The sequence below is a fragment of the Erythrolamprus reginae genome, chromosome Z, assembly GCF_031021105.1.
Source record: "Erythrolamprus reginae isolate rEryReg1 chromosome Z, rEryReg1.hap1, whole genome shotgun sequence".
Taxonomy (NCBI): Eukaryota; Metazoa; Chordata; class Lepidosauria; order Squamata; family Dipsadidae; genus Erythrolamprus; species Erythrolamprus reginae.
In genome coordinates, this window is record NC_091963.1 from 123,506,272 (window position 1) to 123,523,575 (window position 17,304).

At 37.6% G+C, this 17,304-nt stretch overlaps 2 protein-coding genes across 2 annotated transcripts; both read right to left on the bottom strand.

Annotated features, from left to right (window-relative positions):
- Positions 1 to 642: 642 nt before the first annotated feature.
- LOC139154053 (olfactory receptor 14A16-like) lies at positions 643 to 1,563 on the bottom strand. The gene has a single exon (XM_070728484.1). The coding sequence runs from the start codon at positions 1,561 to 1,563 to the stop codon at positions 643 to 645; it is 921 nt and encodes a 306-aa protein (XP_070584585.1).
- An 11,712-nt stretch (positions 1,564 to 13,275) lies between these two features.
- LOC139154054 (olfactory receptor 14A16-like) lies at positions 13,276 to 14,214 on the bottom strand. The gene has a single exon (XM_070728485.1). It carries the CDS (start codon positions 14,212 to 14,214, stop codon positions 13,276 to 13,278), a length of 939 nt encoding a protein of 312 aa, XP_070584586.1.
- Between the last annotated feature and the right edge of the window lie 3,090 nt (positions 14,215 to 17,304).

Here is a 17,304-nt window from a genome sequence, read left to right on the forward strand (position 1 = left end):
ATATATTTCTTGTCTGAGAGTGGCTGCTACAAATAGAAAAGATCTGATTATTCGTTTGTTGTAGGATATAAAACAGAGACAAGTGCCTAAATAAATTTCACAGTAAAAGATTTGTATTTCCCTTTTGTGGCTAGCGTGCTTCATGCAAAAAGTCTATAATATATTTCCTGTCTGCAATATATGTACATATCAAAGAGTTCAATGTAGCCATGCCAGCAAGTTCCATCATCTTCACCAGCCATTTTTCTATTACGGTTTATGTGTTGTGGTGCATCTTTGTGCATAGAGTAATCTTGCTGCGGTTATCATATATAAAAATAAAGTTATATTCCATCAATCACAGAACAAAAACTTCTTATTTAATTTATATATATATATATATATATATCTTTGCAATCCTCTGAATCAGCATATGCCTTTGCCTACAGAACTTTTTACTTGTCCACCAAATATGATGAAATCTCCATTCTAGTAATTTATCTTTGCAGTTTCTCTGGTGACATATACCAATAGTACATTGCTTTATTAAAATTCTCCTTAGATTATAATATAATGTAAATGGCATTGTGTTTGATTTCATTATACCATTTGTTGATGATGATATGATTTGTTTCCATGCTTACATATCATATTTATCAAATATCAAATTTCACATTTAAACATTTTCCACAATGCAATTTTAATCTCTTTGTTCCTCATAGTATAGATAATCGGATTCATTAAAGGAGGAATCACACAATATAATACAGCAATTACTACATCCACATCTGAAGGAGAGTCCGAAGTAGGCTTTAAGTAAGCAATACTTCCAGTGCTGATTAACAAGGAGACAACAATAAGATGGGGAAAACAAGTTGAGAAGGCCTTATTACGTCCTTGTGAAGTAGGAATTCTAAGCACAGATTTGAAAATCTGCACATATGAAATAATTATGAAACTAAAGCAACCCAGAGAAATACATGCATTGAGTACAATAACTCCAACTTCAAACAGATATGCATTATCACAGGATACTTTCAGAAGCTGTGGGACTTCACAGAAGAACTGATTGAGAATATTGGAACAAAAGTTAATTGCAAATGTGCTACAAGTATGCCAGGCTGAAAAAAGAAGACCAGCTATCCATACAATGGCTGTCAGCTGAAGGCAAGCTTTTGTGTCCATTATGCTTTCATAGCGTAATGGATCACAGATAGCAATGTATCTATCATATGCCATGGCCGTGAGTAGGAAAAGATCTGATATAATGAAGAAGAATAAAAAAAATACTTGTGTCATGCACCCATAATAGGAAATTTCCCTGGAATTCAAAAAAGCATTTATCATGGCTTTGGGAATAATGACAGAAATAGACCCAAGATCCATAACTGATAAATTCATTAAGAAAAAGTACATAGGTGTATGGAGCTGATGATGGAAGGACACTGCTGAGATAATGAGAAAATTTGCAATCAAAGCTGTTAAGTAGAGCACTAGAACAAAAAAGAAAATTAGTACATTTTGTTCAAACTGCTCAGAAAAACCCAGGAGAAGAAAAACATTGATGTCACTTACATTAGACATTTTCTTCCTGAAGTCTGTTTACTGCATTTTTGTGGAAAGAATACAAATTATTCAATGCATAATGCAACAACAACAACAACAACAACAACAATAATAATAATAATAAATGTTTATTTAGAAAGCCCTTTTAACAAAGGACAGAACAGTATGTTAGCAATAGCACTTTTTAACAGAGCCAGCATATTGCCCACACAATCTGGGTCCTCATTTTACCCAACTCAGATGGATGGAAGGCTGAGTCAACTTTGAGCTGGTGATGAGATTTGAACCGCTGATCTGCAGATCTACAGTCAGCTTTAGTGGCCTGCAGTACTGCATTCTACCTACTGTGCCACCTCGGCTCTATTAATTAATATAATAAAAATTTAAATATTTGCAAATACTTTGATCATACAGTTTTATCATAAATAAGATTTTTGAATTGTGTGGATGGTTGGAGATGTTGACATATTAATTTGGGCTATTTAATTAAATTAAATAGATTTATTAAGATGTTTTCTTGCTAGAGAAGAAAGCTCAAATGTTACTCTATCTCCCAATCAAGGTCAATTCAAACTATAAATATATTTTAAGAATAATTGAACTCAAAACAGTTTCTAATTCCTAAATGACACCTCTCCAATCCAAAACAATAACAGAAAAGTGACTTCAATGAAACAAATATTACCTTTTAGGATAGTTGATAAAGGAAAACTCTTATGATTTTGAGTAGCTATGGCACCTTTTGGAGTAGATCCAGAGGAAATAAAGTGTTCCAGTGAATGTTTTCACAGGTAAACTGTTTTTCTGGTTAACCAGAACATCTCTGAGCTCAGAAGATAAACATAGCTAAGAACATAAAATAATAAAGTTAGAAGGGACTTTGGAGGTTTTCTAGTCCAACTCCTGCTCAAGCACCTCTTTTCAACTCTTCTTGAGAACCTTTTGTGTTGGAGCTCCCACACCTTTTAAAGACAAGCTGTTCCATTGGTTAATTATTCCATCAGGAAGTATCTTAATTCTAGATCAAATCTCAATCACTTTACAGCCCTACACCAGTCCAAAGGTCCCATCTACCAAATAAAAAATCCCTATTAATTGGAATGTGTATTGTTAAATGTGAGGGTAAGAATTTTACTTTACTTAGGCTATGTTGTAGATCTTCCAGAATTTTTCAGATTCTGAACTAGACTAGAAAATTCATGGGGAAACAAAATAGTAGTTTTGTTTTATATATTTGGCAACAGAACCATTTCTGGTCTATCATAGGGCATTAAAAATCTGGTTTTGCCATTACAAATAGAGAAGAATGGGTATATCTATTTCTTGGTTTTTTTGAAATTGGAATGCTATGAGTATTCTCAATTGCTATTCTATTAATATTATTTCTAGCTTTGGTTGTTTTTATTTTATTTTAATCATTAGCCACTCAGAATTATATACATAAGAGGAGTGACTATATTGAGTAAATAAATAAACAAATAACCAACAAACATAGCCATGAAACCAAATCATCTGGAAGTTACTCATCTTAGGGAACTATATTATTTTAATCTTACACAATGTAATATATTATTTAATAAATTGAATAACATATTCCTTCTCCCAAAACCATGTCTACCCCAAATTTATTTTAATGCTAAAATACTTTTCTTTAATCTTTAGAGATTGAATTTCAAATTTAATAGGAATTAAGATTTTTTTCTAAATTGTGTGGACACTGTTAATTCTGTGCTTCCTTTGTGTGCTATATCATGACTTTAACTTCTACAATAAAAAGTAAAATGAAGGATGAAAGAAATGATATACACGAAGAAAAAGTTTGACTAAGAGAAAAATTACCTCTCAATGCAACATCTTAATTAATCTTAAGTATCACTGAAGAAAGGTTGCACAGCCTGTGATGCAGGTCCTAGAATTCCATGCTTTTCTGATTATGAATTGGATGAGATCACAATACTTTTTCATCCTGTTCAGTTACATTTTATAAGCATGTCTGTAGTACCACAGCACCCAGTACAAATAAATAATGTATATCCCAAGAGAAATTAGTGCATTAGTAATTTGAAATAGGTCTTTCTGGAAAAAACCCTTGTAAATGTCACAACATATATATATAGGTAATTTGTGTTCATATAATTATTTCATTGGAATTGGAAAATGTGATGCAGCCAAGTGAGCTCACTGTAGGACAACTCACCGTGGTCCTCTAACTGTGGTACAGCTTGCAATTCTACAATTTAATTTAAATATTTAAATTATTTTAAAAAATATTTTAATTTTTGCCATTCACTACCTCTATCCCTCCTTTGCATTCTTTCTTTAATGATTACATTCCATCAAGACATTATAAAATTTCTGGAAATTTTGATACCATATGAAAAAATCCCAGGTTTTTTTCCCTATTTTTCTGGGGGGAAATAGAAACAATTGAAAAAATTGGGAAAAAAATTACAAATTGCATGAAATGCAGTGTACGTATATAAAAATATTATGCTTGCTGTAAACAAGTAACCAACCTTTCCCTCAAAAGCAGCCATCAACATAAAAATAATTAGATATGACCTTAAACACCAGCAATAAAGTTAATGCCTACCTCAAAATTTAGGCTCCATAGAAGGTGTGCCTTTTGAATGGTACTTTTAAAAAAGAAAAGAAACAGAAGACACAACATATACATTCAATATATATCTAATTTTCTGTTATAATTTTCCATTTCTTTTTGTCATTTTTCTCATGGACAAAACAAGCTTTTCTACCCTTTTACAGGTCAGTTTCTTTCTTGATTTGGTATCAATATTACCAAACGTACACCAGATTCTTTCACATGCATCCGAAGATGCAGGAATCTGCAGTAAGTGAGATGCAAGGGGTGTCAGCGGCTTTGTGGTGCAGAGACCTGACTACCATGTTGCAGGAGGGATATATTTTGCATGAATGAATTCCTGGTCCAAATACCTAAAGATGTTCTATATTCTTCAACATTGAAAGTATATTTCAAACATCAAGTCTTAAGTGAGCAGCTTGTTTTATAATCCAATCAAATGCAACAAATGTGTTCTCATCATTCACACCACCACTTTTCAATCTTGCATCCAGTAGATCTGCAGCAGCATGTATTGGATAGCAACAAAATTCTTCCCATTTCTTAATAAAATCTTCCATTTTACTTTGTTCAGTAATTGTGATGATATACTTAGTTTTTCAAAAATGGATGTTTTTATCATAGCCACATAATTAAGAATTTCTGATAAAAGTGCAGTGTCTGATTCAGACGCACGAATTGCTGAAAAAAATGAACCCAAAACACCTCCTCATCATGCACAGCGCTCTTTGCATTTCTGAGATTTTTAAGATCCTCAATTATTATTGTTACTTGAAGAACTGCTTATTTTTTAAGAAAATTTTAAAAGGAGATCTCCACCTCAAGGTGTTTTATTAGAGCTTCCTTTTCATTATTTTATTCTGTGCATATTGTGTATTTTTGTGAGGCAGTGGTTTGCAACATTTCCTTACTTGAAGATGCTGCTACTGAAGGAACACTTGGTGATGATATAGAAGCAGGAGAAAGAGTGTTTCTGGAATTAGAATTCTGGAAGGAGAAGCTACTTGCACTTTCATTCTGGTCCTCATCATTTAATTTAATAAAGTATTTTTAACGTCTTTAGGGCAGCTATGAAATAAAAGGATGTGTTTTGTCATCCTTGGAGCATTTGGAAAATAATATTTCTTCTCACAAGATTTGCAAATTGCAGTTTTGCTCTTGTAGATTTGCACTGTAGAAATGTTTCCAAACTCTAGATATTGGTCTCACCATTTTACTAGGAGAAGGAAAAGCAAACCAATGTACTGAGAAGACTATAGAGAAACATTATGTTGTGGTGGTGGATAACATTAATAGGAATCATTTAAAGGTTACAAAAGAGAAACTAATTTGACAGACAAATTTACAATAAAGCACTCTGAAGTGGTATATAAGTCTTACTTGTCAGTTAAGATCTGAGAGGATAGAAACAATCATCTACTGCAGCGTTTCCCAACTGGTGTGCCGCGGCACACTAGTGTGCCGCGAGACACAGCCAGGTGTGCCACCAAGCTCCTAGGGAAAAAGGAGAGCTTAAGGAGAGCCCTGTCCAGCTGGAGATTCCCTGGCAGCACCAGGTAGAAGCCTGCAATGCAGCACCCTTTTCCAGTGCCGCGCAAGGAGCTGGGCGTTGGAGTTTGGGGTGGGGAGCGATGAAAGTGCGGAGGCTGGTGCCACGGCTGCCCCCACCCCCCAGTGCCTCCATTCCCCTCGCACCCCTGGCTTCTCACCGGTGACGCACGCCCGCACGCCCTCCCACTCGATCTGCCCCTGTCTCCAGCTCCTCCGGCGAGCGCTCGGAGAAAACCTTCTCACAGCAGAGGTCGGAGAAGGTTCTTTGGAACGTCGGGGGTGCGTGCGCGCGCGCACCCTATCCCCCAGCCAGTCTACCCGGAAAAGCTTTGCCGGCCTCCGCAGAGAAGGAAGAGAGAGAACAAGAGAGAGAAAGAAAGGAAGAGAGAGAAATAGATAGCAAGAGAGACAGAATGAGAGAGAGAGAGAAAGAGAAAGAAAGAAAGAGACAGCAAGAGGGGGGAAGGAGGGAGAGAGAAAGAGAGCCAAAGAGAGAGGAAGGAAGGAAGAGAGAAAGAAAGAGATAGCAAGAGAGGCAGAATGAGAGAGAGAGAGAGAAAGAGAAAGAAAGAAAGAAAGAGACAGCAAGAGGGGGGAAGGAGGGAGAGAGAAAGAGCAAAAGAGAGAGGAAGGAAGAGAGAAAGAAAGAGATAGCAAGAGAGACAGAATGAGAGAGAGAGAGAAAGGAAAGAAAGAAAGAAAGACAGCAAGAGGGGGGAAGGAGGGAGAGAGAAAGAGCAAAAGAGAGAGGAAGGAAGGGAGAAAGAAAGAAAGGGATGGAGAGAGAGAGAAAGAGGGAGGGAGAGAAAGAGGGAGGGAGAGAGAAATAGAGCGAAAGGGAGAAAGAGAGATTTTTTTTGTCCAAACTTTTTTGCCCCCCCCCTCAATGTTCCCCAGGATTTTGAAAATGTGAATAATGTGCCGCGGCTCAAAAAAGGTTGGGAAACATTGATCTACTGTATACTAACAATTACTCAACTGTAGAAGATCCCAGGTACACAATCAAACTAAATGGGAGCTTTTTCAGTGCAGTGCCTCCTAGTGGCACAAATGCATATTTCTCTTATTTCAGAAATACAGTGTTACTTGAATTGTATTCCAGGATGTGCTTGTCTTCAGCTGACAGAACTTGCAATAATTTAAGACTTTACAAAAAAATCTCAGAAATCTTTCATTAAGGTCTTCATGTTATATAGTTTGAATAACGTTAGAAAGTATTATTTTACTGAAAGAGTAGTAGATACTTGGAACAAACTTCCAGCAGACGTAGTTGGGATGTGGGATAAACATGCCTGGGATAAACATATATCCATCCTAAGATAAAATACAGGAAATAGTATACGGGCAGACTAGATGGACCATGAGGTCTTTTTCTGTTGTCAATCTTCTATGTTTCTATGAATAAAATGTCACAGATACATGCTTTATCGTTGGAAAAGAACATATTTGACACTTCTTTTTTTCCAAATTTTGCAAAAAGAAAAAAAGAGAAAGAAAAAATGGGGAGAGACTTTTTTTTCTCAATTTTCCAGTTTTTTTCCCCTTAAGCCTTCCCATCTCTAATTCGACAATTTGTTCAATATTAGTGTAACTCTTGTTCTACAATAGGTTATCCTGCAGTGAATTGGCGGTGGCAAGTTATGCCTCAGTGAATTCACCAGAGTAAGTTAAGTAGTAACAAATTGGGTCTGAACCTTAAACACTCAAAGAGCTATTTGAACCCATTTGCAACAGAAAAGAAAACATAGGAAGCCACAAAACCTGAGTGGGCATGGCCAACTTGGCTTCATTCATCTCCCACACAGTCGCATGCATTAGCCACACCAATGCAGCTGGTCATTAGAGCCAAGAACCAATTGTTAAATTATTTGCAATGCCCAGCCCAGTACCACCTAGCCCCTCCTTTCCCAGCCACCTCTTCTCACACCCTGCCTCACTTACTGGCCACTGGTCTCAGAGGCCTCCATGTATTTATAGTTCTGTACAAAGGTTGTTTATTTCTCTCTACCTCCCTTCATCCACTCCTTCTCTCTCTCTCCCGCTCTCTGTCTCTTGTCTCTCTCTTTTTCTTCCTGCCTCTCTTTTCCTCTCTCTCTTTCCCTCCCTCCCTTCCCCTCTCTCTGTTTCTATCTCTGTGTTTCCCCTTCTCTCTCTTTTCCTTCCTCTCTCGCTCCCTCACTCCTTCCTCTTTCTCTCTCTCCCTCTTTCCCACTATCTGAGTTGATGAGCAAAATGGCAAAACTACTTTCTGGACATTCAGGGGTAGATTTCTCTCTCTCTCTCTCTCTCTCTCTCTCTCTCTCTCTTTCTCTCTCTCTCTCTCCTCTCTCTCTCTGACCCTTCCCTCTCTCCCACCCTCCCCTGGGGGAGGAAAGGAACCTCTGAAATAGTGGTTGGTGGTGGGAATCTGACATCTGGAGATCAGGAGCAATATGCCAAAAATCAGCTGGTTAGTGGAGAGCAGAAGACCAGCCGGTTGGTGGAGAGGTAGGGCATCACAATACTGGCAGCTCTGTGCATGAAAATCAACTGACATCTGGGAGGGAAGAGCAAGCTAATGATGACACAGGATAACATTTTTGCTCCACATCGTAATGTCTTCCAGGAGCCCCCATGGTGAAGCATGTTAAATTTCACTGTACTGTGCAAGGTGCTGTGCAGGTCATGAAAGCAGCAATAGCAAAAGTGTGGCAATGAAGGTGGAATACTATTTTGCACAAATGCAAGTGCAGGAACGCTTCACTCCTGCACTAAGACTGTAGCCGTCATCATTGTTGCAACAGGCCAACAGCTCTTTAATTCCTTTGCCACAACAGGATGACAGGAGCCACAGCAAAAGGATGAAAGAGCCACAGGTTATAATAAAAATAACAGAGTTGGAAGGGACCTTGGAGGTCTTCTACTCCAATGCCCTGCTTAGGCAGTAAACTCTACACTACTTCAGATAGATGGTTATCCAACATCTGCTTAAAAACTTCCAGTGTTGGGGCATTCACCACTTCTAGAGGCAAGCTGTTCCACTGACCAACCATTCTGACTGCCAGGAAATTTTTCCTTAGTTCTAAGTTACTTCTCTCCTTGTTTAATTTCCACCCACTGCTTCTTATTCCACCTGGTTGGGTTGGTGGGCTGACTGAACTGGTTTGCTGCTTGGGCACAAACTGGCTAATTTCCACAAATGCAGCTCTGATAGGTTCTTCATCTTGGACCAAGATCCCCTGCTTATTTGAGTTATCATTATCACAACTACCTTGTCCTGTCACTCTAGTGTCCCTATTAAGGTCATCCAGGGCACTATATCTGTTATACTGGGACACAGCATAAGCATTGTGTTTGTGTTTCATAGTTCTTACCCTGCCAGATCCCACAGTTGTCCATGCTCCCCTTCTCCTGCAGGATCTTTGTGGTAGATGGGGCTAGTAATGTGGCTCATTAGAATGGAATGGCTGAATTTTGCACCTGATTTCTGCTTGCAGAGCACAGATTAGAGATTCTATTTTTTAAATTATTTTTTATTTTGATAATGAACAAACAAAACAAAACATACGTACAAAAAACACAAAATGGATTTAGCTTAATACTTTACAATTCTGTTTCCATTGATTCATTCTTTTTCTTAATAAACGCTAATTCAATTCTTTTTTCCTTTCTATCCAGCTATATAATTTTCCCCAAACTGTATAGTAGTTTTTATTTTGTTTATTCTGTAACTCATATGTTAATTTGCTTAGTTTAGCACAATCTAGCATTTTCCTAATTACCATTGCTTCATGTGGTAGATTTTCCCTTTTCAAAGTTTGCTGGTGTTAATATATGTGTTATCAAGTAGTAGTCTTCTTTCATATGATGTCCTCTAATTATTCCCAAAAGATACATTTCCGGTTTCATTTCCAATTGATAGTTTAACCAGTTTTGAATCCTAGACTAAAATTTTTCTGCTTCCGGACATAACCACCAAATATGATAGTACGTACCTATGGCAGATTTGCATTTCCAGCACTTATTACTTATGTTTGGATAAATTTTGGCTAAACGTGCTGGAGCATAATGCCACCGATAAAACATGTTGTGTAAATTTTCTTTATACGATACTGACAATGTCATCTTATAATTAATTTTCCATAATTTTTCCCAATGGTCCAGCTGAATAGAATAACCAAAATTTGTCATCAATGCTATCATATTATGTTTAACTACTTCCTCTGTATTTTCATAATTTAGTAAATAATTATACATTTTTGAAATATTTTTTTTATCTGATCCTATTAAGATTTTATCTATTTCACTAGGTTTTTTATATATTCCAAATTCAATTAGGTCTTTTTTTTATCTACTTTGTACCTGAAAATATGGTAACCAATCTAATTCCAGGTCTCCACTTTTAAGTTTTTCTCTGGATTTTAAGAGTCCCTTGGAATCTAAGAGTTCTTTGTATGTTTTAATTTGGTTTTTCTTAATTATATTCAGATGTATTTGAGCTTCCAATGTAGATAGCCATCTTGGCACTTCTCTGTAATGTTTTTTTCTTACTTTTCTCCAATGATCAAGTAAGATATTCCGCATCTGCTGTTGGCTAAATTGTGAGTGTTTAATATGTTCTCTTTCCCACAGGTGTGTGTGCCATCCCTCACTAATATTATGTCCCTCTATTGTTAAAATTCTGCTGTTATCCAATTTAATCCATTCTTTAATCCACAGTAATATTGTCGCCTGATAGTATAATTCTAAGTTCGGAAGACTTAGTTCCTCCTCTCAGTCTTGAATCCTGCAATGCTTTTATACTTATTCTTGGTTTTTTATTATGCCAAATAAATTTAGAGATTGTTCTATTTATGTTTGAGAATTTTTTTTTTAATCCAATTGGATTGGTGCCGTTTGAAAGAGGCACAACCATCTCGGAAGTACATTATATTTTATAGTGTTAATCCTTCCCATTAAAGATTAATTTGGACCATTTTTCTAAGTCTTCTCTGGTTCTATTTAAAAGTTTAATATAATTTAATTCTTTTAAAGATGAATATCTAGATGAGAGCCCAAGTCCTAAGTACTTAATTTTTTTTTCTATTTGAAATCCAGTTTTCTCCATTAATGTCATGGTTTGGTTTTGGTTGCAATTTTAGTTAGTATCTTGGTTTTATTCCTATTTATTTTAAGACCAGCTATCCTTCCATATGATTCCAATTCTTTTATTAAATGTATCATTGAATTAGTTGGCTTTTCTAAAAAAAAGACTAAATCATCTGCGAATGCCTGTATTTTATAAGCTTGTTTTTTAACCTTGGTTCTGTTGTGGTTCAGTCTGGGACCCCTCCGGGAATGGCTGACCTTCTGTCGGTTTCCAGCTCAGAGGGAGAGGCTGAGGAACAGGAGGTGCAGACTGACGAGGAAGAGGAATCCCAGGCTGAAGAAGAAGGACAGCCAGAGTCCCACCAGGGGGAGCTCTCCCCAGCAAGCAGCCTGGATTCCTTAGGGGAAAATGCTCAAGACATCATAGATATGCGACAAAGGAGAGCTAATCAGAGACGGACTCAATTGGCTAAGTATTTCCAGCATTAGAGGTCACAGCTGGGTTTGGGTGTGGTGCTCTTGGGAAAGGATAAAAGGCGGACCCACCCTTCCTGGCTTGTGGAGTTTTATCTTGGAGATTCGTGAGACCTGTCTGTGAACTTTGGTGGCTTACAATCCTGGTTTGTGCCTTGGACTATTGAAACCTTTGGGGGGGGGGGGTGCCAGCAAGAAGCTTGTGGTATTGACTGGACATCAGGACCCTGCTGTAACGTATTATAGCCTGTCTGTTGTGAAGACAGGTTTTCCTTTGTGCTTATTTTTTCCAGCTATAAAATACTTTTGGCTTTTACCAGAGTGTCTGGCTGTTTTTTCAGTTGGTGTTGAGGTCTGGGAAAACCCAGACAGAACAGGTTCTAGAGATTCTAGATACTGTGTGTAATATGTCCATGTAGACTAGTAATTTAGACAGTATCCATATTTGAACAGAGTACTTTGAAACATAGCTGTAAAACAAGTATTACACTGAACTAAACTATTCATTCTGAAATAAAATCCCTTTGTGCCCCTTTTTTTGCTTATATTTTCTCATCTATTAAAAATACAATGGACACCAATCAAACAAACCAATGAAATATCAATTAACCCAGAAGTCCCACTTAAGACACAAACAATCACATTCAAATTATCTCAGGTAGATATACTTTTGGAAAGAAAAAAGAATATTAAAAAGATGGATGGATTCAATGTTAATTGAGTACACAATTTGAAAACCTGAAGGACCAAATTAAGTACACATTGTCACTAACATGATCTATGTGGTCATTAGGAATCAAAAAACTTGATGGCACAAAATAATCACTCAGATCTATTGATGTAACTGCAGATATATTGTGGGGCTATATAAAGTTATGTGTATGCATCCATTTTAGTATTGTACAGAATATACTCAGCTATGATTCCATTACATTTCTGCACTATTATTTCAGAAATAATAAAAAATAGGACATACAATAATCTTTATTTTGGTTTGTAACTTGCCTTGAATTGTACATTTCTGCTGAATATACATGTTCTGGTTTATGACTTTTACAAATATATGTCTATCTATATATTTGTCTAACCAGTGTTTCAATTGAAACTGTATTAAAAAATCTGGAATAAGATAACAGAATAATAGAATAACAAAGTTCAAAGAAATCTTGGAAGTCTACTAGTCCAACCCCCTACTCAGGCATGAAACTCTATAACTTTTCAGACAATGGTGATCCAAAGTCATCTTAAAAACCTCCAATTTTGAAGCACTCACAACCTCTACAGACAAGTTGTTCCATTGATCAATTGTTTCAACTTCAGGAAATTTCTCCTTAATTATAGATTGCTTTTCTCCTTGATTAGTTTCCATCCATTGCTTCTTATTTTGTCTTCAGGTGCTTTGAAGAACAGATTGATCTCTTTTTCGTAAGTTTTTTAGATATTGGAACATTGATGTCATGCCACCCCTAGTTCTTCTTTTCATGAACTAGACATATCTAATTGTCTAGTGGTTGAGTTTGGAACAATTCTTTGTGATGGTCTGAGGATTCCCACCTTGTGCAGAGGTTTGAAATCAAAGCCTTCCAAGCTCGTTTCCAATCCTACAAATTCACTAACATTTTCTAACATTTTTTGAAACATTTTTTTCAAAACAGATTTAAGTATGTTTATCAGATAGCTAGAGATACTTTATACATAAATTTAGATATAGACCTACATGAAGAAGGAATAATATCAGCACAAAGAGAATACAAACTCTTTTTATATATATTCAAGCACTAATCAATGAGATCTTACTTGCTTTTCAAAGAGAATTAATGGAGCTAAAATACCAAAGTGAAATGATATAGTAACATAAAGTACTACTGTAGTACATCTTATGGATTTTCCAGTGGAGTTATACATAGAGTTGAATTTTCCAATGAAAGTTTTAGGCAGCCCAAATCAGCATGCTATTTATGTTTATTGTGCCATTTGTTTGTGAGATTTCTAAAAATAAATATAGTAATGTTGGGAAACCATTTGGAAACAAAAAGTCATGATATATTCTTTGATGTAAGATCACATTTAAACATTTTCCACAAGGAAACTTTGATTTCTTTGTTCCTCATAGTATAGATAATTGGATTCATCAAAGGAGGAACCACAGAATATAATACAGTGATTACTATGTCCACATCTGAAGGAGAATCTGAAGTAGGCTTTAAATAGGCAACACTTCCAGTGCTGATAAACAAGGAGACAACAATGAGATGGGGAATGCAAGTTGAGAAAGCTTTGCTTTGTCCTTGCGAAGTAGGAATTCTAAACACAGATTTGAAAATCTGCACGTATGAAACAATTATGAAACTAAAGCAACCAAAGACGATGAATGCACTAAATAGAATAACTCCAACTTCAATCAGGTATGAATTATCACATGATACCTTCAGAAGTTGTGGGATTTCACAGAAGAACTGATTAAGAACATTGGAACAAAAGGTGACTGCAAAAGTGCTACAAGTATGCAAAGCTGAATAAAGAAGACCAGTTACCCATGCAATGGCTGCCAACTGAAAACAGGCTTTCCTGTCCATTATGCTTTCATAGTGCAGTGGGTCACAGATAGCAATATATCTATCATATGCCATGCCTGTGAGGAGGAACAAATCTAAGATCAGGAAGAAGAATAAAAAAAATACTTGTGTGATGCATCCATAGTATGAGATCTCTCGGCTGTTCAAGAATGCATTTATCATGGCTTTCGGAATAGTGACAGAAATGGAGCCAAGGTCAGCAACTGATAAATTCACTAAGAAAAAGTACATGGGTGTATGAAGCTGTTGACGGAAAGACACTGCTAAAATGATGAGAGCATTTGCTATCAAAGCTGCTATATAGATCACTAAAAAGAGAGTGAAATATAGCATATTTTGCTCAAATTGGTCAGAAAAACCCAGGAGAAGAAAAATAGAGAAATAAGTTACATTAGGCATTTTTCTTAAGAATGATTCATGTATTCTTCTGCAAAAAAAATAAAAAATAATTTCAGGAGATCAGATAGTAAGTATAAATAATAATAAAATTAATGGCTTTCAGAATATAAATATAAAGTTCTGAATTACATTTGTATCTTTCTTTTCTCCTATTTAAGACACAGAAAGAAACCAGGTTTTAACAATTAAGTATATGGACATGGGTATTCCATAAAGTCATCAGGAATCAAGCTCAATCTGGAGAATATATTGCTTTATCCTTTGGAATATTTTCAATTGTTTCATCAACTAAATAATTTCCATAAGATCAAACCCCTCTTTCATTTAGTAGAAGTTAACATTTTCTGAATAATTTGGGCACAAAGATATAGAAACATTTTCATTGTGCTGTACCATAGATTATGCTTCCAAAATAAATATGTGAGAAATTATTCGGAGACAATAATTATGGGAAATAACGATAGTATTTAGACTTCACACCTTGGAAGGGTGGAAACCTGGATCAACTATGAACTGTTCAGAATCAAATTCCTGGAATGAGCAGTGAGTTAGCCTGCAATACTACATTCTAACTACTGCGCCACCATGGTTCTTATAGAATATAAAGAAGAGAGAAATTACCTTTCAATTCCACATTTTAGATTGTCTGAATAGTGCCTTCAATAAAGGAAGGTACATATTCAATTTCTGAATGTGAGTTGGGTGATATCAGAATCATTATGTATCCTTTGAAACTGCAGTTTTTACATCTTTCTGAAAATACCACAGGGCCCAGGATTATTTAATCAGTTCCCAAGAATATTCAGTAGCATTAGAAGTCTGAAATGTATCTCAAACAAAAATATGAAGTACAAGAATATGCCTATAGATGTCCTGTGCTTTTAAAGCTTTGGGGAATAATATGTTTGGCTTCCTTTGAAAAGTAAATGTCTTTAAATACAGGGTGACCACCATAGGAAAAGAGGAATGTACAAAATGATTATTTTTGACTTTGAAATGGCAAGCCAATCTGAGTGATCAAAACTCTGCATCTTTTTAACAAACATTGCATTGACATAGAAAGGAGTGGAAATTTAAGCACTGATTATGCCTCACATGTTTCAAACTAAGTATATCATCAGAAGACATAAGACAGACACAAGACAGACAGATAGAACGATATACCTTATTTTTTTGAAGGATAAGACACACCTTTCCTTCCTAAAAGAGGGTGAAAATTTGGGTGTGTTTTATACATCAAATGTAGCCTTGCTCATTTGTGTCTACACTTTGGCCTCTGCCTCCCAGCAATTTACCTCCTTGCCAGTGATGGGCTCTTACAGGTATGGTCAGGTACGCAGAACTGGTAGAAAAACTTCCAGTTTTCCCCCCTTTTTTCCCCTTCTGGGCTCTGGGTATGTTTTTCTTATTGTAGTAAATGAGGTTGAATGTGTATAATGTGTGTGTGTGTAAACATACAGTTTATATAGTAGATAATGTATATTTTTGTGTGCCTGTGTATAATATGTAAGTACACATATGACTCACCCAGGGTCTCAACTGCATTAGGAGAAGCTCCCATTTCCCCCCGCCTTTTTGCCCCCTCTCCAACGACACCAAGGTTAAGAAGTAGCAGCTATTCCACCCCAGGTGAACTTTAGCAGCTCCAATCCTTCCCCACAGGGAGGCAGAACCAATTAAGTTGTTCCGCCCCAGACGCCTGATGGACCAAGAGGGCTTTCAAAAGGCGTTTGGGGTTATTCCAGATGCACTCATCCACAGTTTGGTGGAGTCTCTTGCTGAGGCCTGGAACAAGGTTGCAGCGGAGGCACTTGACCGGATTGCGCCATTGCGACCTCTCCGCAGCACTAGACCCCATAGAGCTCCATGGTTCAACGAGGAGCTCCGGGAGTTGAAATGCCAGAAGAGACATCTAGAGAAGCAATGGAGGAAGAGTAAGTCTGAATCCGATCGAACACTTGTAAGAACTTTCGTTAAGGCTTACAAAGTGGCACTCAAGGCGGCAATATGCGCGTATCATGCCACCTTGATTGCATCAGCGGAATCCCGCCCAGCCACTCTGTTTAGGGTGACCCACTCCCTTCTTAACCAGGGGGAAGTTGGGGAGCCCTTACAGAGTGGTGCCGAGGATTTTAACACATTTTTTGCTGATAAAATCGCTCGGATCCAGGCAGACCTTGACTCCAATTGGATCACAGAGTCGACTGACAATGAGTTAGTCGAGGTGACTGGGGCCCATACTTTTTCACCTGTCTGGGAAGAGTTTGATCTGGTGACACCTGATGAAGTGGACAAGGCCATTGGAGCTGTGAGTTCTGCCACCTGTATACTGGATCCATGTCCCTCCGGGCTGGTCTCGGCCAGCAGGAAGGTGACACAGAGCTGGGTCCAGGAGATTGTCAATGCTTCTTTGGGGAGGGGGTCCTTTCTGGATCGCTACAAGGAGGTACTTGTGCGCCCCATCCTCAAGAAGCCTTCCCTGGACCCAGCCATTCTTAACAACTACCAGCTATTCTCCAACCTTCCCTTATGGGGAAGGTTGTTGAGAAGGTGGTGGCGCTCCAACTCCAATGGTCCTTGGAAGAAGCCAATTATCTAGGCCCACAACAGTCAGGATTCATGCCCGGCTACAGCATGGAAACTGCTTTGGTTGCATTGATAGATGATCTCTGGAGGGCCTGGAACAGGGGTTTATCCTCTGTCCTGGTGCTACTTGACTTCTCAGCGGCTTTCGATACCATCAACCATCGTATCCTTCTGTGCTGGCTGGAGGGAGTGGTTCTCCTCCTACCTCTCCAGTCGGTCGCAGTTGGTGTTAGTGGGGGTTAGTGGCAAGGGGGATGTTTGCCCAGGTTCGCCTGGTGCACCAGTTGCCGGCCTATCTGGATCGGGACTCACTACTCACAGTCACTCATGCCCTCATCATCTGAAGATTCAACTACTGTAATGCTTTCTACATGGGGCTACCATTGAAAAGTGTTCGGAAACTTCAGATCGTGTAGAATGCAGCTGCAAGAGCAATCATGGGCTTCCCTAAGTATGCCCATGTTACACCAACACTCCACAGTCTGCATTGGCTGCCGATCAATT